The sequence below is a fragment of the Lithobates pipiens genome, unplaced genomic scaffold (genome assembly GCF_037356315.1).
Source record: "Lithobates pipiens isolate NorthernLeopardFrog02 unplaced genomic scaffold, aLitPip1_a1.2 Scaffold_1, whole genome shotgun sequence".
Lineage (NCBI taxonomy): Eukaryota > Metazoa > Chordata > Amphibia > Anura > Ranidae > Lithobates > Lithobates pipiens.
This window is the reverse complement of record NW_027507685.1, coordinates 107,155,917-107,178,174: the sequence shown is the minus strand read 5'-3', so window position 1 is coordinate 107,178,174 and position 22,258 is coordinate 107,155,917. Positions and strand designations below refer to the sequence as shown.

The following is a 22,258-nucleotide window of genomic DNA, read 5'->3' as shown; positions in this document are numbered from 1 at the left end:
ATTGGTGCTCAGGGTGACGAATTCTCCTTACAGACATATAAATGATTTTTGGTGTCAGTGGAAACTTATCTGAGAGGCAGAAGTTGCTCATTGTCCAAGGAATCCCTAGCAACCTCTTGAAGGAACCCTGGTTGGCAACGGCTGCTCTACAGTGCATAAGTGTTTGTACTTGGGCAGTAGTTGAATGAAGGGGGGGGGGGGGGCAAAGTTAGTTCTTGCACAGGCACCCTTTGTTGACTATGTCCACCACTGACCCAAGAAGGCTATTGGTTCTACGGCACTAATGAAAAGAGGAAGAAACCTTCCTAGAATTGAGGAACATTATGGTGCACAGCTGGAGATGGAGCACCATTGGTGGCTACGAGTCATAATGGGTAGACCTGAGGGTCCCCAGGTACAACATGTCCAATGAGACAACGATTTCCAAGGTCACTGATGAGCTCAACATTTTGGAAGAGACTAAATTTCATAAATATTCCTAGTTTTGGGTGCATGGGGTTCTCGTTTACACACAGTAATATTTATGTTTGTCTACTTTATTAACATTGAATGACCAGACACACTTGTAACATCTATTTATAGCTTGATTAACCTAACATGTACAATACAATATGCTTGTCTTTGGCACTCAAAGTACCTGTGAAAGTCATACAAGTCAATGGGACTGCAGAACCCGCTTGAAGCAAGTCAAATTCAGGTCAGAAGGAGGTCGCTTTAGGTCAAGTGCAGGCCAGAAGGAGGTCCCTACAAGTCAGAAGAAGGTCAACGCAGGTGAGAAGGAGGTCACTGCAGGGCAGGAGGTCAAGTGCAGCACAGTGGTGTAGTGGTTAGCACTCTCACCTAGCAGTAAAAAGGGTCACTGGTTCGAATCCCAACCACGACACTACCTGCCTGGAGTTTGCATGTTCTCCCTGTGCCTGCATGGGTTTCCTCCGGGTACTCTGGTTTCCTCCCACACTCCAATGACATGCAGGTAGGTTAATTGGCTTCTGTCCAAAATTGGCCCTAATATATGAATGAGGACCTTGGATTGTGGGCTCCTTGAGGGTAGGGACCGATGTGAGTGTGCAATGTACAGGGATAGGGGTAGACACTCACTCAGGATGGACTAGTGTCTTTATTCAACCTTACTAACTATGAAACTAAGTGCAGGCCAGAAAGAGGTCATTGCAGGGGAGGAGGTTGCTGTAGGCCAGAAGGTCACTGCAGGTCAGAAGCAGGTTGCTGTAGGTGAGAAGCAGGTCAGAAAGATCTCAATGCAGGTCAGAGAAGGTTGGTGTAGGTCAAAAGGTCGCTGCAGGTCAGAAGGAGGCTGGTGTACGTCAGAAGGTCAATGCAGGTCAGAAGGATTTTGCTGATGGCCGCTGTAGTCCAGAAGGAGGTCAATCCAGGTGAGAAGGAGATCACTGCAGGTCAAAAGGAGGTTGGTGTTGGTGAGAAGGAGGTCAATGCAGGTTGGCAGCACCTGTCAATGAATCCTGAATGATCTCGAACTGATGCCACCAACACAAGCCCGTCACCTCAAACCCAAAGATTTTTTGGACCCCCTTGAGCCAATTCATTAAAAATGGATTTAAAAAGAAATGAGAGAACAAAAATTGAGTTGTTGACACTCAGATTTCATTGTTCATTTTACGGTAAAAAAATACAATGTGTGTGTGACGCCCGACAGGGAACTTTGAAAACGTAATATCAGATTGAAAGAGTTTTTGTATGACTGTTGTATGCGTGCAAAAAAAAATAAAAAATACTTGTTAATCCTGTCAGAAAATCAGAGCTGTCCGGTGTCCTGTGCACACTTCCTGTGTTATCTTCTAGAGTCGGGGACTACGAGGGTCACATCTGATATTGTACAGATATTCACAGGGCGGAAAATATCACTTTTATAAATGATAGAAAAGTGGAAATGTTTGAATCGGTTTTACTGGAATCTTTCTGTAATTAGCAGGAAATGATTCCGAGAAAGAACTCATCAGAGTCCTCCCCCCCCCCCCCCCCCTCACACTATTGTCTCCATCAGAGTCCCCCCACCCCCCTCTTACATCAGAGTTCCCTTCAGAATCCCTCTTACATAATTTTCTCTATCACATTCCCCCTTACATCGGGGGCCCCCATCACAGTCCCCTCTTACATCAGAATCCCTTTTACATCAGAGTCCTGATCAGAATCGCTTTTACATCAGAGTCCTTATCAGAGTCCCCCTTACATCGTGGCCCCCCATCACAGCCCCCTCTTACATCGGAGTCCAAATCAGAATACCCCTTACATCACTTTCTCCATCAGAGTCTCCCTTACATCAGAGTCCTCATCAGAATCCCTCTTACATCAGAGTCCTTAGCAGAGTCCCCCTTACATCAGTTTCTCCATCAGAGTCCTATCCTACATCAGAGTCCTTATCAGAGTCCCCCTTAGATCAGTTTCTCCATTAGAGTCCCCCTTATATCAGAGTCCTCATCGGAATCCCTTTTTACATCAGAGTCCTCATCAGAATCACTCTTACATCAGAGTCCTTATCAGAGTCCCCCTTACATCAGTTTCCCCATCAGAGTCCCATCCTACATCAGAGTCCCCCTTAGATCAGTTTTTCCATTAGAGTCCTCATCAGAGACATTTTCAGAGTCCCCCTTACATCAGTTTCTCCATCAGAGTCCCCCCTTACACCAGAATCCCTTTTACATCAGAGTCCTCATCAGAATACCTTTTGCATCACAGTTCTTATCAGAGTCCCCCTTACATCGGGGGCCCCCATCACAGTCCCCTCTTACATCAGAGCCCTCATTAGAATTCCCCTTACATCAGTTTCTCCATCAGAGTCCCCCTTATATCACAGTCCCATCTTACATCAGAGTCGTTATCACAATGCCCCTTGCATTGAAGTCCTCATCAGAATCCCCCCTTACATCAGTTTCTCCATCAGAGTCCCTACTTACATCATGGCCCCCCATCCAAGCCCCCTCCTACAATAGGGTCCCCATCAGGGTTCTCTTATTACACCACTGTCTTCATCAGAGTCCCCTGTTATTTTGGAAACGGCGGGGGGGGGGGGGGGTGAAGTGGAGACCAACTGATGTGAATCCTTAGTCTGTGCGCAGAGTCTGAGGATCTGATCCTAGCTGCAGGCCAGACAGAAATCTCATAGTGGGCCAGATGTGGCAGTTTGGAGACCCCCGTTATACAGGACTTACTTGAAACCCCTCTGACCTTGTTTGCAGAGTTACGCTCAATACACACACATTCTCACATGTTCAGTAAATCTGCCATTATCTTACTACAATTATTATTATTACTATAATACAGGATCCTACACACACACACACACACACACACACACACACACACACACACTGTCTTCTTTGCCAGCCATCGCCTCTGTGTTCTTGCAGCTACCCCCCAGTGAGGCACATGCACATCCACAGTATATTGCCCTGGAGCCTCCTGGGATGTGTTATGCGAGTATCCCAGGAGGCTGCAGGACCCTCCCAGGTCTTTTCCTGAACCTACATGATGATCAGTCTCTATAGGGGAACATTTTGTGTCGTCTAGCAAAAGACGCCTGGGCAGGGCGGCCCCAACAGTGTCTTAAAGAACCGAGGACATTTCAACACGTCTTATTCTGTACTAGCGGGATCTTCAAAGAGATACAGTGTGGGGAAAATGTGCCTCGCCGAGCGCTACTACGCCCCGACATTCACTTTAAATATGGAATAAAGTTCTTCTAGGGGGCTTCATCTTCTCTGATCTTCTCTTTCAATTCTTCTTCTCCAGTTTTACTGAATCTTCTCCATATATATATAAACACAATAAAGTCAATGTACATCCATGGTTCTTCTTCTCATTGGTTCCTTCTCGTTAGAATTGTCTGTGGGTCCATAATACGTTCTTCCCTGTCACAGATCTTCCATGATTTCTAGGATTGCTCCATGTAAGATCCGGAAGGACGGTCTGTCCTCCGCTTTCTGGGGAAACACAAGAAATACGCTTTGCTATTAATATCTGTGCGTGGTCCTCAGTGTTCAATGTACTTGTGTCCATCTATCTCTACTTCTGGACCCCTTTATATTACACAGCCCTACACCTCTGGACCCCTTTACATTAAACAGCCCCCATACCTCTGGACCCCTTTACATTACACAGCCCCTGCACCTCTGGACCCCTTTACGTTACACAGCCCCCTGCACCCCTTTTTGTTGCACAGCCCGTGTACCTCTGGACCCCTTTAGGTTACACAGCCTCTGTATCTCTGGACCCCTTTACATTACACCTCTGGGCCCCTTCAGGTTACACAGCCCCTGTACCTCTGGACCTCTTTAGGTTACACAGCCCTGCACCTCTGGACCCTTTACATTAAACAGCCCCCATACCTCTGGACCCCTTTAGGTTACACAGCCCCTGTACCTCTGGACCCCTTTAGGTTACACAGCCCTGCACTTCTGGACCCCTTTACATTAAACAACCCCCATACCTCTGGACCCCTTTACATTACACAGCCCCTGTACCTCTGGACCCCTTTACATTACAAATCCCCCTGCACCTATGGACCCCTATATGTTACACAGCCCCCATACCTCTGGACCATCCTTTACGTTACACAGCCCCCATACCTCTGGACCATCCTTTACGTTACACAGCCCCCTGCACCTCTGGACCCCTTTATGTTGCACAGCCTCTGTACCTCTGGACCCCTTTGCATTACACCTCTGGACCCCTTTAGGTTACACAACCCCTGTACCTCTGGACCCCTTTATGTTGCACGGCCTCTGTACCTCTGGACCCCTTTACATTACACCTCTGGACCATCCTTTACGTTACACAGCCCCCTGCACCTCTGGACCCCTTTATGTTGCACAGCCCCTGTACCTCTGGACCCCTTTACATTACACCTCTGGTCCCCTTTAGGTTACACAGCCCCTGTACCTCTAGATCCCTTTAGGTTACACAGCCCCCTCCACCTCTGGACCCCTTTATGTTACACAGCCCCCCTGCACATTACACAGACCCCAGCCCGCAGCTCTGCCCTTTCCTATCTAGCCCCATGCAGAGAGGGAGACAGAACAGAGCGGAGCAGGAAGCTGAATGAGAACACAGGAGAGACACACAGCAGCACTGATAAAACAGCGGTAGCTTCCGGAGGTAATTTTTTTTTTATAATAACAAGCTGGTGATTGGTTGCTAGGACCACCTACCAACCAATCACCTGGAAAGTTAACGCTGGAAGCTCCCGCTGTCTTATCAGCACTGCTGTGTGTATCATTCAGCTCCCTGCTCCGCTCTGCTCTGCTCCTACTTAAAATATCCTCAGGTCAGGTGAATGTGGACTCTTCACATGCACTGGACGGGCCGGACATTTAGCGGCAGAGAGCCAGTTGCGTCCCGCGGGCTGTAGGTTGCCAACCCCGGTTGAAATGCATCATTTGGATTGCCAATGTATCCGATCCATCCATTGTTACCTCCTCCCAGCAGCTGAGCATCACATTGTAGACTCTCTCTGTCGCCAGCTGAGGTCTGTAGAGTCGCCCGCCCTTCATTATCTGCTCCACGATTTCACTGTTGTTGAATCTCTCGTACGGCATCTTCCCGAAGGTGAACACCTCCCACATTAATACACCTAATCAGAGGAGATCAAACCCCAAAATATCACAAAAACATATTCATGATACTAAGAGCATTTTCAGCAAAGTACAGAAAATACCTGTTGATCCTGCCAGAAACACAGTGTCCTTGTCACTTCCCGCAAATTGAAAGCACAAGCAATGTTATCTAATGTCCTCTAAACAAATAATCCCCCCTCCCCCCATATAATGGAGATGAAGTCCAGCCTCAGTGACAACCATGGCGTCCTCCATAGATACAGTGGGGGGAGCGAGTGTAGCCACCCAGGGACAGGAAGTGTTACTGCAAGGATAGCCATATAGAACTAAAGATAAGAAAGATAGCCTAAGAAATACAACTAACAACCACACCTAAGACTGATACAGTATACATTCGTTTTTGGGTCTAGATATGCTTTTTTATATGCTTTTTGTTTCACACACAATCCGGTACAGGCCTCCACACACCCTCAGCATAACCCCCCCCCCCCACACACACACACACACACACACACATACACACACACACACATCCATATACACACACACCTCCCCCCCACACACACACACCCCCACCCCCCCACACACATCCATACACACACACCCCCTACACACACACACACACACACACACACCCTACACACACACACACACATCCAGACACACACACACACCCACACACACCCCCATACACACACCCTTCCACACACAGACACACACACCCCACACACACAACTGATAGGTAGCACCGATAGGTGGCACTGATGTGGGCTGATGAGGCCGCACTGATGGGCACTGACAGGCAGCACTGATAAGGCGGCACTGATGAGCACTAATAGGTGGAACTGATAGGCTGCACTGATTATACTGATATACTGATATACCCTGATGAGGCTGCACTGATGGGCATTGATAGCACTGATGAGGCTGCACTGATGAGCACAGATAGGCTGCACTGATGGGTACTGAGAAGCAGCACTGATAGGCGACACTGATGAGGAGGCACTAATGGGCGCTGATTGGCAGCACTGGTGTGCACTGCTGGAACTACACTGAAAATCAGGACATTCATAATCAGTGCCCTGATTGTCAGTGTACATGTCCCTTTTACAGGACAACGCGAGGAAAGGAATGCAGATAACCGGCTTCTGTTTACATCATGATCAGCTGTGACTGGACACATTGTGATCACGTAGTAAAGAGCCACTAATTGGCTCTTTACCTCAATCTGTGATCAGCAGTGTCCGGAGGACACTGCAATCCCAGAGGCCGTTGCCCGCGCCATAGCAAGCATGATCAAAGGACGATGTCGTGACCTCCCAGAACTGGCTGGCTGTGCTGTAACCCTCACTCGGCTGTAACGCTTTCGGCAAATTCTTAAACATTTATTGGGCTTTAATACATTTCCTAGCCTAAAGTGTAGTGATCACCTCCATTTATTCATTCTGATGTCCAAACACAAAGGACTAAGAGATGGTTGGTGGATGAAAGTGCATCTTACCGAATGACCAGACATCGGATTTACTGCTGAACTTGCTGTACAAAAGAACCTCGATTGGAGACCAGCGAACGGGGAACTTTGACCCCAGTGAACTTGTATATTCATCGTCTAGAACGTACCTGTTACAGGAAGGATAAGCTTGGATGTACGGTCAGTATGAAAAACTGTAATTACAGCACAAAATATTTAAAAGCCCCCCCCTCCCCACAACCACTGGCCAGGGTTGTGGGGAAGAGGCCCTTGTCCTCATCAACATGGGCCCCACTCATGTGAAGGGCTTGTGGCCTGGTATGCTTCAGGGGGTTAGTGGGGTTCCCTTTTTCGGCCAGAAAGGCTGAATGCTTGGTAGACATGTGTGGTTTGTTTTTCTAACCCAATCAAAATTCTGAATAACGACAGCAACAAATTTAAACAAAAATTTGAATCAAATTTGAAACGAGATTGAATTAGAAAACAAATTAGAAAATTTTCCAATGGCAGCCCTGATTACAGTGATAAATAACGAGGCTTCATTTCGGCTATAACACATTAAAGAAGTAATGTAGGTGTACCTTGATAGGCCAAAATCCGATACTTTTACTGTGCCGTCTTCACCAACCAAACAGTTTCGGGCAGCCTTAGGAAAAAAAAAAAAGGTTATATGGATAGAATCGGTGTAATGACCTATTGACCAGAGATTGCTACCATAAGTCAACCAAAGATCCCTTACCAAATCCCGGTGTAGAAATTGCTTGGATTCCAGATAACTCATTGCGCCACAAACATCGCTGCACATGTTGAGGAGGTGTCCTGGATTGAGACGGGAACGGAACTCCTTCAGGTAGGTGAGGAGGCAGCCATTGGAGAGATACTCCGTGATGATGAAGATCGGGCGCTGCTTGGTGCAGACTCCATATAGCTGAACCAGATGTTCATGAGACATCTTCCTGAGGTGGAAGGAGAAGATGCAGTTCAGGTAAAAAGTAGGACTAATAATGGTTTTATGGATGGACTGTCCGGTTGTGAAAAGCCTTTCACTTTTTGTTGCTGGGGCATGTCATAGGATGGGGATAGGCCAACCCTGGAGAGGTGGAGATCTACCTGAACATTGCAGAAGAGGATCATAGATCGCCAGGGAGCAATGTCTTCTTTTTGTTTTAGGAGGAAACCTAGAAGGAGTTCAGGAGTCAGTAGTAACGCAGAGTGCAGAAGCCAGCAATAAGTAACACGGAGTGAGGAGGTAAGTAGTAGGTAATGCAGAATTTAGCAGTGGCCACTGGTGGTTTCTTTTTGGGGGGGGGGGGGACAAACAACCACCAACCACTGTCTGCTGGTCAGTCCACCGACACTTACACCATTTAGGCGACAGGCATCAGTAGGGATCGGGCATCGAAGGAGAGGTGGGGATCGGGCACCGAGAGAGAGTGGCGGGGATTGGGGCACCAAGGAGCGGCGGGGATCGGGCATCGAAGGAGTAGCGGAGATCGGGCATCTGAGGAGCGGTGGGGAACGGGCATCCAGGCATCGGCCAGCGGCTCTTCTCCTCCTCACTTCCACCGTGCGTCTCCTTCCCTCCGCCTAGGCATCCAATAGGGGCATCGAAGGAGCAGCAGGGATCGGGGCACCAAGCAGTGGTGGGGATAGGGGCACCAAGCAGCTGCGGGGATCAGGCATCGAAGGAGCGGCGGGGATCAGGGCACCGAGCAGTGATGGGGATCGGGCATCCAAGGAGCGGTGGGGATCAGGCATCCAGCCATAGGCCAGCGGCTCTTCTCCTCCTCGCTTCCACCTTGCATCTCCTCCACTCCTCCTAGGCATCCAATAGGAGCATCAAAGGAGCAGCAGGGATCGGGGCACCAAGCAGCGGCAGGGATTGGGCATCGAAGGAGCGGCAGGGATCGGGCATCGAAGGAGTGGTGGGGATTGGGGCACCAAACAGGGATCAATACTATATAATACAGAGTGCGGGGGTCAATACTATGTAATACAGAGTGCGGGGGTCAGTACTATGTAATACAGAATGCAGGGGTCAGTACTATGTAATACAGAGTGCAGGGATCAATACTATGTAATACAGAGTGCGGGGTTAATACTATGTAATACAGAGTGCGAGGTCAAGTATTATGTAAAACAGAGCGCAGGGGTCAGTACTATGTAATACAGAGTTCAGGGGTCAAGTACTATGTAAAACAGAGTGCAGGGGTCAGTACTATGTAAAACAGAGTGCAGGGGTCAGTACTATGTAATACAGAGTGCAGGGGTCAAGTACTATGTAAAACAGAGTGCGGGGGTCAGTACTATGTAATACAGAGTGCGGGGTTAATACTATGTAATACAGAGTGCGAGGTCAAGTATTATGTAAAACAGAGCGCAGGGGTCAGTACTATGTAATACAGAGTTCAGGGGTCAAGTACTATGTAAAACAGAGTGCAGGGGTCAGTACTATGTAAAACAGAGTGCAGGGGTCAGTACTATGTAATACAGAGTGCGGGGGTCAGTACTATGTAATACAGAGTGCGGGGGTCAGTACTATGTAATACAGAGTGCGGGGGTCAGTACTATGTAATACAGAGTGCGGGGGTCAGTAACATGTAATACAGAGTGCAGGGATCAGTAACATGTAATACAGAGTGCAGGGGTCAGTACTATGTAATACAGAGTGCGGGGTCAGTACTATTTAATACAGAGTGCGGGGTCAGTACTATGTAATACAGAGTGCGGGGTCAGTACTATGTAATACAGAGTGCGGGGTCAGTACTATGTAATACAGAGTGCAGGGGTTAAGTACTATATAGTACAGAATTCCGGGGTCAGTACTATGTAATACAGAGTGTTGGGGTCAGGAGTAAAGAGTTATTAGTTAGTAATGCAGAATTCAGAGCTCAGTTATGAGTAACACAGAGTGCAAGGGTCAGTAGTAAGCAATGCAGAGTTCAGAGGTCAGTAGTATGAAATTCAGAGTGCTGGGATTAGGAGTACAGCATGCAGAGGTAATTAGTGCAGAATTCAGTAGTAGGTAATGCAGAGTTAAGAGGTATAATAATAATAATATAATACTATAAAACAGTGCAGGCGTCACTATTATGTAATACAGAGTACAGGGGTTAGTACAATGTAATACAGAGTGCGGGGGTCAGTACTATGTAATACAGAGTGCGGGGGTCAGTACTATGTAATACAGAGTGCGGGGGTCAGTACTATGTAATACAGAGTGCGGGGGTCAGTACTATGTAATACAGAGTGCGGGGGTCAGTACTATGTAATACAAAGTGCGGGGGTCAATACTATGTAATACAGAGTGCAGGGGGCAGTACTATATAATACAGAGTGCAGGGGTCAGTACTACGTAATACAGAGTGTAGGGGTTGGTGCTATGTAATACAGAGTGCAGGGGTCAGTACTATGTAATACAGAGTGCAGGGGTCAGTACTATGTAATACAGAGTGCAGGGGGTCAGTACTATAGAATACAGAATGTGGGGGGCAGTACTATGTAATACAGGGTGCTGAGGTCAGTACTATGTAATACAGAGTGTTGGGGTCAGGAGTAAGGAGTTATTAATTACTAATGCAGAATTAAGAGCTCAGTTATAAGTAACACAGAGTGCAGGGGTCGATAGTATGTAATACAGAATGTTGGGGGTCAGTGGTATATAATAAAGAGTGTTGGGATTAGGACTAAGGACAGAATACAGAGGTCAGTAGTAAGTAATGCAGAGTTCAGAGGTCAGTAGTAAAAAAATAACATATTTTTTTAAGGAAACTTTGGCTTACAAAACAAATAAAATGACTACTTCATCCACCTGACATCATTTTTTACAATGAGTTACACAGATTTACTTACATCATGCATTTTGCTTCGTTGATGAACTCATCTTCAGACATACAACCCTCTTTGACCATTTTAATGGCCACCTCGTGCTGTCCTCTCCATTTGCCATATTTCACCACACCAAACTGTCCATTACCCAACTCCTTCAAGAAGGTCAGATCCTTGGGGTCGATCTCCCATGAGCCTTGAAGAAAAAAACAAAGAGAAATTGTGAGTCTTATTTTATACCATAACAACCTGATTTACTTGAATACCCACACTTTTCTGTCATGCCTTGCTCTACACTGTGTGTCTACACTGTGTCTCTGTGTGCGGCCATCTAGGCTAAGGTGCCCAGATTTTTAAAATGAAATCTGGGGACATATTTTTTTTTTACTAATGGCAGCAATCAGCGACTCATATCGGGACTGCGATATTGCGGTGGACAAATCGGACACTTAAGCCGCGTACACACGTAGCCGTCTGTCCGACGTACTTAGAGCCGTCTATCCGACGTACTTAGTCTGGCGGACTTCCCGCCAGACTGTCCATCGGACTTTCCGAACGGGCTACTTGCCCACACATGGCACTTTTTCAGCGGACTAATACGGGGTACTAAGTCCGCCGTACTATCCGCCCTACTGAACGGACTCGCCCACGCACACGGAGGAAAGTCCGCTCATTTCGAGCGCGTCTCCAGGTAGGCGGGGCCCGCGAGGAAGACGCCGCTGGCCCCGCTACCTGGTATGGACTTAAAGGGGAACCCCAACGCCGAAAAAAATCGGCGTGGGGGTCCCCCCAAGTCCACAACAGACCCTTGTCTGAGCACGCTACCCGGCCAGCCAGGAAAGGAGGGGCGAGCGAGTGCCCCCCCTCCTGAGCCATACCAGGCCGCGTGCCCTCAACATGGGGGGTGCCTTGGGGAAGGGGGGGCCACGCTGCCCCCCCACCCCAAAGCACCTTGTCCCCATGTTGATGAGGACAAGAGCCTCTTCCCGACAACCCTGGCCGTTGGTTGTCGGGGTCTGCGGGCAAGGGGCTTAATGGAATCTGGGAGCCCCCTTTAATAAGGGGGCCCCCGGATACCGGCCCCCCACCCTATGTGAATGAGTATGGGGGTACAATGTACACCTACCCATTCACCTGTAAAATAAAGTACAAAAAAAAACACAACACACAAGATAAAATAGTTTATTGCACAGCTCCGGGGGTCTTCCGTCTTCGGGGGTCTTCTAGCCGGACTCCTCCGCTATCTTCTTGTAGCTCTTTTACTAGCGGAGGAGTCCGGCTTTCTTCCTCGTCGCCGCCCTCTTCTTCCGACTTCGGGGGTCTTGTCCCCCCTCTTCGGTTCTTCTGCCGGGCCACCGCGCCTTCTTATAGCTCTTTTACAGGCAGTGGCCCGGTCTTCTGTCGCCGCTGTCGCCGCCGCCGCCTTCTGTTCTGTTCTTCTCGTCTTCTTCTTCTTCAGATGTTGCCTCGTCGAGTCCTCCGCTCACAATGGCTCTGACCGGGCACGCAGCGACTTATATAGGGACATCGCCGGATGATGTCCCCGCCTATTATGATGTCACAGTCCCAGCATCCTCTGGGACTGTGACACCATAATGGGCGGGGACATCATCCGGAGATGTCCCTATATAAGTCGCCAGGTGCCCGGTCAGAGCCATTGTGAGCGGAGGACTCGACGAGGCAACATCTGAAGAAGAAGAAGAAGAAGAAGAGAAGAACAGAACAGAAGGCGGCGACAGCGGCGACAGAAGACCGGGCCACCGCCTGTAAAAGAGCTATAAGAAGGCGCGGTGGCCCGGCAGAAGAACCGAAGAGGGGGGACAAGACCCCCGAAGTTGGAAGAAGAGGGCGGCGGCGAGGAAGAAAGCCGGACTCCTCCGCTAGTAAAAGAGCTACAAGAAGATAGCGGAGGAGTCCGGCGAGAAGACGGAAGACCCTCGGAGCTGTGCAATAAACTATTTTATCTTGTGTGTTGTGTTTTTTTTGTACTTTATTTTACAGGTGAATGGGTAGGGGTACATTGTACCCCATACTCATTCACATAGGGTGGGGGGCCGGTATCCGGGGGCCCCCTTATTAAAGGGGGCTCCCGGATTCCGATAAGCCCCTCGCCCGCAGACCCCGACAACCAACGGCCAGGGTTGTCGGGAAGAGGCCCTTGTCCTCCTCAACATGGGGACAAGGTGCTTTGGGGTGGGGGGCCGCGTGGCCCCCCCCCTTCCCCAAGGCACCCCCCATGTTGAGGGCACGCGGCCTGGTACGGCTCAGGAGGGGGGGGGCGCTCGCTCGCCCCTCCTTTCCTGGCCGGCCGGGTAGCGTGCTCGGACAAGGGTCTGTTGTGGACTTGGGTGGACCCCCACGCCGATTTTTTTCGGCGTTGGGGTTCCCCTTTAAATCCATACCCGGTGGCGGGGCCAGCGACGTCTCCTTCGCGGGCCCCGCCTACCTGGAGACCCGCTCGAAATGAGCGGACTTTTCTCAGGGCGGGAAAAGTCCGCTCATTTCAAAAGTACAGCGGACTGGCACACACACGATAGGATTGTCCGCCGAAATGCGAGTCCGGCGGGAAGATTGGAGTGCAAAACTACTTTCTAAGTCCGCCGTACTTTTGGGTCAAAAAATTATGCCGGAGGCTACACACGAGGGGATTGTCCGGTGGACTTGAGTTTGCCGGACTTTTCCACCCGCTTGTTCGATCGTGTGTACGCGGCATAAGTGACACTTTTGACACTTGGTGGAAACCAGTGACATTAATACAGTGATCAGTGCTAAAAATTATGTACTGTCACTGTACTAATGACACTGGCTGAGAAGGGGATAACATCTAGGGCAATCAATGGGTTAAAAGTGTGCCTAACAAGTGTTTTCTCACTGTGGGGGAGGTGATTTTACCAAGGGAAGACATGGATCTCTGTACCTGCTTTGCGGGAACACAGGATCAATGTCTTCCATACTGACAGACTGGCGAACTGCCTTGTTTACATCGGCAGACCACTAGGCGAGTCTGCCAGATCCGCTGATTGGCTTTGACACTAAGAAATGTAGGATCACGTATATATATGTGATTGTGCACAGCGCGGCCCCCCTGTAGCAGTAAATCTGCTATCAGGCGATCGGAAACTGGTTAAGATCATCAGCATTATGATAACTCACAGGCAGGGGGCGCTCTATCATGGCTCTGGCTGGCTCCGTCACAGTGTGTCACATAACATGGCTGCTGGGTGCTGATTTTGTTAACGTATGACCAATAAGTGCCCGCTGCCTGTGAGTTCCGATACCATCCATTATGCCAGAGAGATAGACACAGTGCAATGTAGTCTATTCACAGACACCCCCAAAGCACACCTGTGTTGAAGCCTTGAAGGCACTGGCAGCCCCACGATTTGATCTGCTTCCCCTCTATTCCTGCTGCTGGACATGGTCAGCTGAGCTCAGCTGCCTCTCTTTGCCCCTCGCCTCCGCCACCTGCCTCACAGACTCTCAGGTCTCACTCTCCGGGCCCCAGCTACTACTGAGTGGGGAGCGGAGGAAAAGGACTCTGCCGGGGAAGGCAAAGAGAAGCAGGCAGGTGCTCGCTTCGGCAGCACATATACTAAAATTGGAACGATACAGAGAAGATTAGCATGGCCACTGCGCAAGGATGACACGCAAATTCGTGAAGCGTTCCATATTTTTCTGACTAAGACAAAATTTCTTAAAAAAAACTGTTTTGTAATACTTTAAATTCTAAGCAATATGCATTTTGCTATTTAAATATTAATCTTGCCCTCTTGCCTCTGGGTTTAACCCTTGCAGTGCTTTTTTCTTAGTAGGCATCTGAAGACCCACTGGAAATATGGGAGTGTTTTGAAATTTTTTGTAGGGTTTTTCTAGCTTGACATTTTTAAAATTTGTTTAAAAAAAATTAGTTGGGAGTTAATGGAATAAAGGTTTGTACTTTGCTTAAAAAAAAAAAAAAAAAAAAAAAGAGAAGCAGGCAGGAGGCTGGCCGGGATTTGAGCAAAGGCAGAAGAACATGTGAGCGGAGCTGAATAGGCATGTGCCGGAAACTGAAGAAGTAGTCCATCCACTCTGACCAGCACATCATCATCAGAAAGGGACACAGATAATGGAAAAAATACACCCCCCCCCAAGCTAATAGGAGCGGGGGGGTGTAATTCAGATTTTTTTTTTTTTATTCTGCACTGACTGTCTTTGAAAATTGCCCCAGCTCCTGTTGAAGTCAAATCCGGGGACAAAACCAGGGACAGACTTGGTCCAGGGACAGTGTGCTCAATCCAGGGACTGTCTCCTGAAACCGGGAACATCTGGTCACCCTAATCTAGGCAGGGCTTTGGGTCCTCATATCAAAGCTGCCTCCCTGATGACTGGTGAGGGAATAATCAAGAAGCAGCAAGATAGGTGCAGGAAGCGCAGATCTAAAAAGAATCAGGGAGATCCTTGCACTGCAGGCTTTCAGGTACAGTTACCTCTCCAGCAAGGAGAATAGCGAGCAGCACAAATATAGGACTTAGCCACCTAAGGTCCTGTTACTGGTCTACCATGCCTTGTAGTGCAGTGCTTCTATGCGGAAGTGGTCATCTTGGCAGAGGAGCAGGGATTGGCTTCCTGATACCAGAGCTGACTCACTCATTATTGGTTGTCTAAGGAATGGTGGGGTAATGATGAAATATGAGAGGTGGAGGAAGCACAGATCTACAGAATGGATGAAGCAAAAGCAGGGAGGATCCTTGCACTGCAGGTCCTCAGGTATAGCCTCCTCTCCAGCAAGAACAGTGAGCAGCACAGTAGGAGGATTTAGTCACCACTATTGCTTGTGGCCCTGTTACTGATCTACCATGCCGCCTTGTTCTGCAGTGTTTCTATGTGGAGGTGGTCATCTTGATAGGGGATCAGGGATTGGCTTCCTCATATCGGAGCTGCCTCCCTCGTGAGTGGTTGTCTGATGACTGGTGGGGTAATGATGAAGTAGGAGAGGTTGAGGAAGCACAGATCTGCAGAATGGAGGAAGCACAAGCAAGGAGATCCTTGCACTGCAGGTCCTCAGGTACAGCCTCCTCTCCAGCAAGGTGAACAGTGAGCAGCACAGTAGTAGTGCTTAGCCACCAGTATTGCTTGTAGTAGGACTTCGCCACCAAAGGCCCTGTTACTGATCTACCATGTGCCTTGTTTTATAGTGTTTATATGTGGCGTTGGCCATCTTGGTAGAGGATCAGGGATTGGCTTCCTCATACCATGACTGGTTGTCTAATGACTGGTGGGGTAATGATAAAGCAGGAGAGATGGAGGAAGCACAGATCTGCAGAATGGAGGAAGTGGAAGTAGGGAGATCCTTGCACTGCAGGTCCTCAGGTACAAATTCCTCTCCCGCAAGGTGAGCAGTGAGACGCACAGTAGTAGGACTTAGCCACCAGTATTGCTTGTGGTCCTGTTACTGATCTATTATGCCTTATTCTGCTGTGTTTCTATGTGGAGATGGCTATCTTGGTAGAGGAGCAGGGCTTTGCTTCCTCATGTCAGAGCTGACTGGTTGTCTGATGACTAGTGGAGTAATGATGAAGTAGGAGAGGTGGAGGAAGCACAGATCTGCAGAATGGAGGAAGCAGAAGCAGGGAGATCATTGCACTGCAGGTCCTCGGGTACAACTTCCTCTCCAGAAAGGAGAACAGTAAACAGTACAATAATAGTACCTATCCACGAGTATTGCTTGTGGTCCTGTTACTGATCTACCTTGCCTTGTTCTGCAGTGTTTCTGTATGGAGGTGGCCATCTTTGTAGAGGATCAGGGCTTTGCTGCTCCCTCCGCCCTGTATGGACAAGCCACCACTGCCTTCACCAGTCACCAGACAACCAGTCATGAGTGTTGCAGCTCTGACCTGAGGAAGCCAATCCCTGATCCTCTACCAAGATGGCCACCTCCATATCAGTACTGCCCCCCTTGTGTGGTTATCTGATGACTGGTGGGGTAATAACGAAAGCAGGAGAGGTGGAGGAAGCACAGATCTGCAGAATGGAGGAAGCAGAAGCAGGGAGATCCTTGCACTGCAGGCCTTTAGATACAGCTTCCTCTCCAGCAAGGAGAACAGTAAGCAGTACATTAGCAGGGCTTAGCCACCAGTATCACTTGTGGTCCTTTTACTAATCTACCATGCCTTGTTCTGCAGTGTTTCTGTATGGAGGTGGCCATCTTGGTAGAGGATCAGGGATTGACTTCTTCATGTCAGAGCTGCAACACTCATGACTGGTTGTCTGGTGACTGGTGAAGGCAGTAGTGGCCCACCATATCCACGCCCCTAGTCCATGCATCCAGACCCTAATCTACATGCAGGGCGCTGGACACATGTATTTTAATGGGGGTTATTTTTAAGCACATGATTACAGCCTGGGGCTCTAAATTACTTAAAAAAAAGGGTGGTCTTGGGGAACATGATTCGACTGACAGACCAGGGGGGATATAGCACCAGCTTCCACTGGGTGAAGTAATGATGAAGCAAAAGAGGTGTAAGAAGCACAGATCTGCAGACTGGATGAAGCAGGGAGATCCTTTCACTACATGTCCTCAGGTACAGCTTCCTTTCCAGCAAGGTGAACAGTAAGCAGTAAAGTGGTAGGACTTAGCCACCTAAGGTTCTGTTACTGATCTACCATGCATTGTTCTGCGGTGTTTCTATGTGGAGTTGGCCATCTTGATAGAAGATTAGGTATTGGCTTCCACATACCATGACTGGTTGTCTGATGACTGGTGGGATCATGATGAAGCAGAAGAGGTGGAGGAAGCACAGATCTGCAGAATGGAAGAAGCAGAAGCAGGGAGATGCTTTCACCACAGGTCCTCGGGTATAACTTCCTCTCCAGCAAGGAGAACAGTGAGCACCACAGTAGTAGGACTTAGCCACCGTATTGCTTGTGGTCCTGTTAGTGATCTAATATGCCTTGTTGTGCTGTGTTTCTATTTGGAGGTGGCCATCATGGTAGAGGAGCAGGGCTTTGCTTCCTCATGTCAGAGCTGCCACCCCCATGACTGGTTGTCTGGTGATCACCCCCATGACTGGTTGTCTGGTGATCACCCCCATGACTGGTTTTCTGATGACTGGTGAAGTAATGATGAAGTAGGAGAGGTGGAGACAACACAGATCTGCAGAATGGAGGAAGCGGAAGCAGGGAGATCCTTGCACTGCAGGCCCTCAGGTACAACTTCCTCTCCAGCAAGAAGAGAACAGAGAGCAGCACAGTAGTAGGCTAAATTTCCAGCTCATCCATCTCCTGCTACGAAACCCTTTGGACTTTTTTTATTTTATTACCATAGCCAAGGCCAGCGGTAGAAGGAGCACTTCTGACGGAACACACAGGATATTTTAGTCTTGATATTAAACCTAAATAAGAATATGAAAGAAGATGTTTAAAAAAAAAATATCGATCAACATCTCATCCAATCATCAGATTTTAGATCTGAACTTCGAATGCGTCTACATATACTCATTTAAGAATTCAATCAACTCATTTAATTTCTTCTGTAAACCAAGGCTGAACGGCTGCTTGGTTACTTGTAAAAAGGTCCAGCTGTCACTGCTCGGAGAGGGAGCAGGGGGAGATAAGTTGCTTAGTCACTGTAGAGGGGAGGAGGGATTAAGGAGGAGCTGAGCTGCTAAATCACTACTGGTGGAAGGGAGCTGGAACTTAACTGCTGCCACTGCTGGGAGCGGCGAGCAACTTAAGTTCTGTTGACTCACTGTGGGGGAGGAGGTTAGAGGGAACTGAGGCGCCAAGTTAAACTGCTGGGAGGGGGAGCAGAGCTGCTGATTCACACCTGAGGGGGGGCTAAGTACGCTGAACTTTCATCAGACTGGCGTCTGCATTAATATTGTACTAATCCTTGATTCTTTGCTCAGAATTTTCCAGTATTTCCCCTATCACCAACAGTGCTTAAGCCCTGATGAAGGGGAAGTTGTAGCCCCTAAAACATGTTGGCTTTACCTACTGATCTTTTACTAAGATTTATTAATCGTTACTGGACTTCTCTTACATGTTTAACAAAAATGTTAATTTAACAAAAAAAAATTATAATAATAAATGTAAAATATTACCTCATAAATATAGATTATTATTATTGTTATATATCACTATAAAGGGACATGTAATAATTTATTTTTGAATGATAATAATTTTAAAATATTAATTTCAAGTTCAGCTTTATTCCAAATGTGTTTGTTATAATCTGGGATAGACTTGGAATACAAAACTTTAGGATATAATAATATTAATAATAGGAACAACAATAATAATAATAGTAGTAGTAGTAGTAGTAGTAGTAGGAAGAATAATAATTATAGCATTACAAATAACAATAAGAACAACAATATTATTATTAATAATAATAATAATAATAATAATAGTAAATGTATAATATGACCTCATAAATACACATTATTATTAGTTATATATCTCTGTATATAATTTATTTTTGAATGATAATTTTTATATAATAATTTCAAGTTCAACTTTATTACAAACATTTTTATTCTAATCTTGGATAGACTTGGAATACAAAACTTTAGGATATAATAATATTTATAATAGGAACAATAATAATAGTAGTAGTAGGAATGATAATAATTATACATAGTTACATAGCATAAAATAACAATTATAGGCAGACAATTATTAATAGTATTATTATTATTGTTATTATTATTATTATTATTAATAATAATATATTATACATTATTAATAATAATAAATGTATAACATAACCTCAAATATACATTATTAGTTATATATCACTGTAAGGGGCAAGTAATAATTTAGTTTTGAATGATAATGATTTTGAAATAATAATTTCAAGTTCAACTTTACTCCAAATATTTTTTTTATAATCTTGGATAGACTTGGAATACAAAAGTTTAGGATGTAATAATATTAATAAGAAGAACAATAATAATAGTAGGAATACTAATAATAATTATACATAGTTATATAGTATAATATTACAAATAGCAATTATAGGAATAGCAATATTAATAGTATTATTATTATTATTAATAATAATAATAATAATAATACATATATAACATAACCTCATAAATATACATTATTATTAGTTATATATCACTGTAAGGGGTAAGTAATAATTTATTTTTGAATGATAATGATTTTTAAATAATAATTTTAAATTCAACTTTTCGCCAAATGTTTTTTTATAATCTTAGATAGACTTGAAATACAAAAGTTTAGGACATAATAATATTAATAACAGGAACAATAATAATAATAATAATAATAATAATAATAATAGTAGTAGTAGGAATAATAATAATTATACATAGTTCCATAGTATAACATTACAAATAACAATTATAGGAATAACATTATTATTAATAGTATTATTATTATTATTATTATTAATAATAATAATAATAATAATAAATGTATAACATAACCTCATAAATATACATTATTATTAGTTATATATAACTGTAAGGGGCAAGTAAAATTTTTTTTTTGAATGATAATAATTTTGAACTAATAATTTCAAGTTTAAACTTTATTCCAAATGTTTTTTAGAATCTTCTTGGATAGACTTGGAATAAAAAAGAAATTATCCCAATAAAAATCAGGGGGACAATCCAAGTAGCAGGGGTTCAAAAACAACCCCTTCATCAGGACTAGAAGACAGACAGGGACATCCATCTTACTGTTTAAGACCGAACTTCATCAAAATAATAAAATCGGAGGGATCAATGGGACTTTAAATATAAAACGGCTAAGACACCAACAACTTACCGGCGGCATTGTATTGGTGGTAGGTTATCAGTTCTGGGATTGAGTCAAAGACATGTTTCTCAGCCAGATAATATTGGGGGCCGGGGGTCTCGATTACCACGTAATGACGGATAAATCCTTCCCTGTGAAGAAGAAGAACTCCATTAGAAACACATGACATCACATCCAATGTGGATCTGGTTGTGTTGGTGATTTTGGAGTTTACCCCGATGACTTGGCGTAGACGGACACGGTGTACTTCCCCGCTTTGCTAGAATCTCTGACGATGAAGCCGCCTTCTTTATCCTACAACATTATCATCATCATATCAGATTAATAATCCAGTGATGGCATAATATTTAGTATCAAATTATTTTATACTGAGGAATTCAGGCAATTTCCAAGCATTCTAAACATGACGAGTTATGTTACAATATAAAAAACATTGATGACCTGCTAAGGCACGTTGTCCTTCTAGATCCCTATGAATTCCCACAATGCCCCATTTTGCTCACCTCTGCTCTAAGTAGATCCTCCGCCTGGCTCCTTGTCATATTTTTGGAGTACCATCTGTGGGACAAAAACAAAATGTTTAGAACGGAGGTCCACAAACCTTGAACCCTTCAATGACAGAGCCGCCATATCTATGGGGCATGCACTGTTTCAAACTCCCTCATTCAATCAAGATTTTAATGGAACCCCCCTAGATTAGAAGAAACTTGTTGGCTACTTCCCTGGTTCTCTTGTTGATCTAATTTCTTTAGTGCATGCCAGTCAAGTTCCTCCACCCCAAACTCGCTCATCCATGTCTTTATGGACCTTGCTTTGTGCACTGGTCCAAACCATTTGGTGGAGGGGGGATTATGGTGTGGGGTTTGTTTTTCAGGGGTTGGGTTTGGCCCCTTAGCTCCAGTGAAGGGAACTGCTTTAGATGTCACATACCAAGACATTTTGGACAATTTCAGGCTCCCAACTTTCTGGGAACAGTTTGGGGATGGCCCCTTCCTGTTCCAACATGACTGCGCACCAGTGCACAAAGCAAGGTCCATAAAGACATGGATGAGCGAGTTTGGGGTGGAGGAACTTGACTGGCCTGCACAATCTCCGCTCAAATTCATCCCAAAGGTGTTCTATTGGGTTGAGATCATGAGGTCAGTAAAGTTCCTCCACCTCAAACTCGCTCATCCATGTCTTTATGGAACTTGCTTTATGCACTGGTGCACAGTCATGTTGGAACAAAATTGGGAGCATGAAATTGTCCAAAATGTCTTGGTATGCTGAAGTCTTAAGAGTTCCCTTCACTGGAACTAAGGGGCCAAACCCAACCCCCACACCATAATCCCTCCTCCACCAAATGTTTTGGAGGGGTGTCCCAATACTTTTGGCAATATAGTGTGGATGAGCAAGTTTGGGGTGGAGGAACTTGACTGGCTTGCACTAAAGAAATTAGATCACCAAGAGAACAAGGGAAGTAGCCAACAAGCTTCTACTAATTTAGGGGTATCCATTAAAATCTTGATCTTAAAATTGTCCAAAATGTCTTGGTATGCTGACACCTTAAGAGTTCACTTCACTGGAACTAAGGGGCCAAGCCCAACCCCTGAAAAACAAC

At 46.0% G+C, this 22,258-nt stretch overlaps 1 protein-coding gene and 1 non-coding gene across 2 annotated transcripts in view; one reads left to right on the top strand and one right to left on the bottom strand.

Moving 5' to 3' along the window:
* Window positions 1-560: 560 nt before the first annotated feature.
* The window catches only part of BTK (Bruton tyrosine kinase), an 88,710-nt gene continuing 67,012 nt past the window's right edge, over window positions 561-22,258 (bottom strand). Inside the window, exons 10-19 of the mRNA XM_077471048.1 lie at window positions 21,162-21,216; window positions 20,873-20,952; window positions 20,668-20,789; window positions 18,189-18,260; window positions 10,912-11,083; window positions 7,799-8,015; window positions 7,641-7,705; window positions 7,090-7,208; window positions 5,448-5,605; window positions 561-3,956 (exon numbers count right to left, since the gene is read on the bottom strand). Coding sequence (XP_077327174.1) covers window positions 3,888-3,956; window positions 5,448-5,605; window positions 7,090-7,208; window positions 7,641-7,705; window positions 7,799-8,015; window positions 10,912-11,083; window positions 18,189-18,260; window positions 20,668-20,789; window positions 20,873-20,952; window positions 21,162-21,216 — 1,129 coding nt within the window. The 3' untranslated portion in view covers window positions 561-3,887. The remainder of the gene's footprint in view (window positions 3,957-5,447; window positions 5,606-7,089; window positions 7,209-7,640; window positions 7,706-7,798; window positions 8,016-10,911; window positions 11,084-18,188; window positions 18,261-20,667; window positions 20,790-20,872; window positions 20,953-21,161; window positions 21,217-22,258) is intronic.
* Window positions 14,456-14,562, top strand: LOC143989624 (U6 spliceosomal RNA). Its single transcript, XR_013277048.1, has one exon. It is a non-coding gene; the product is annotated as a U6 spliceosomal RNA (small nuclear RNA).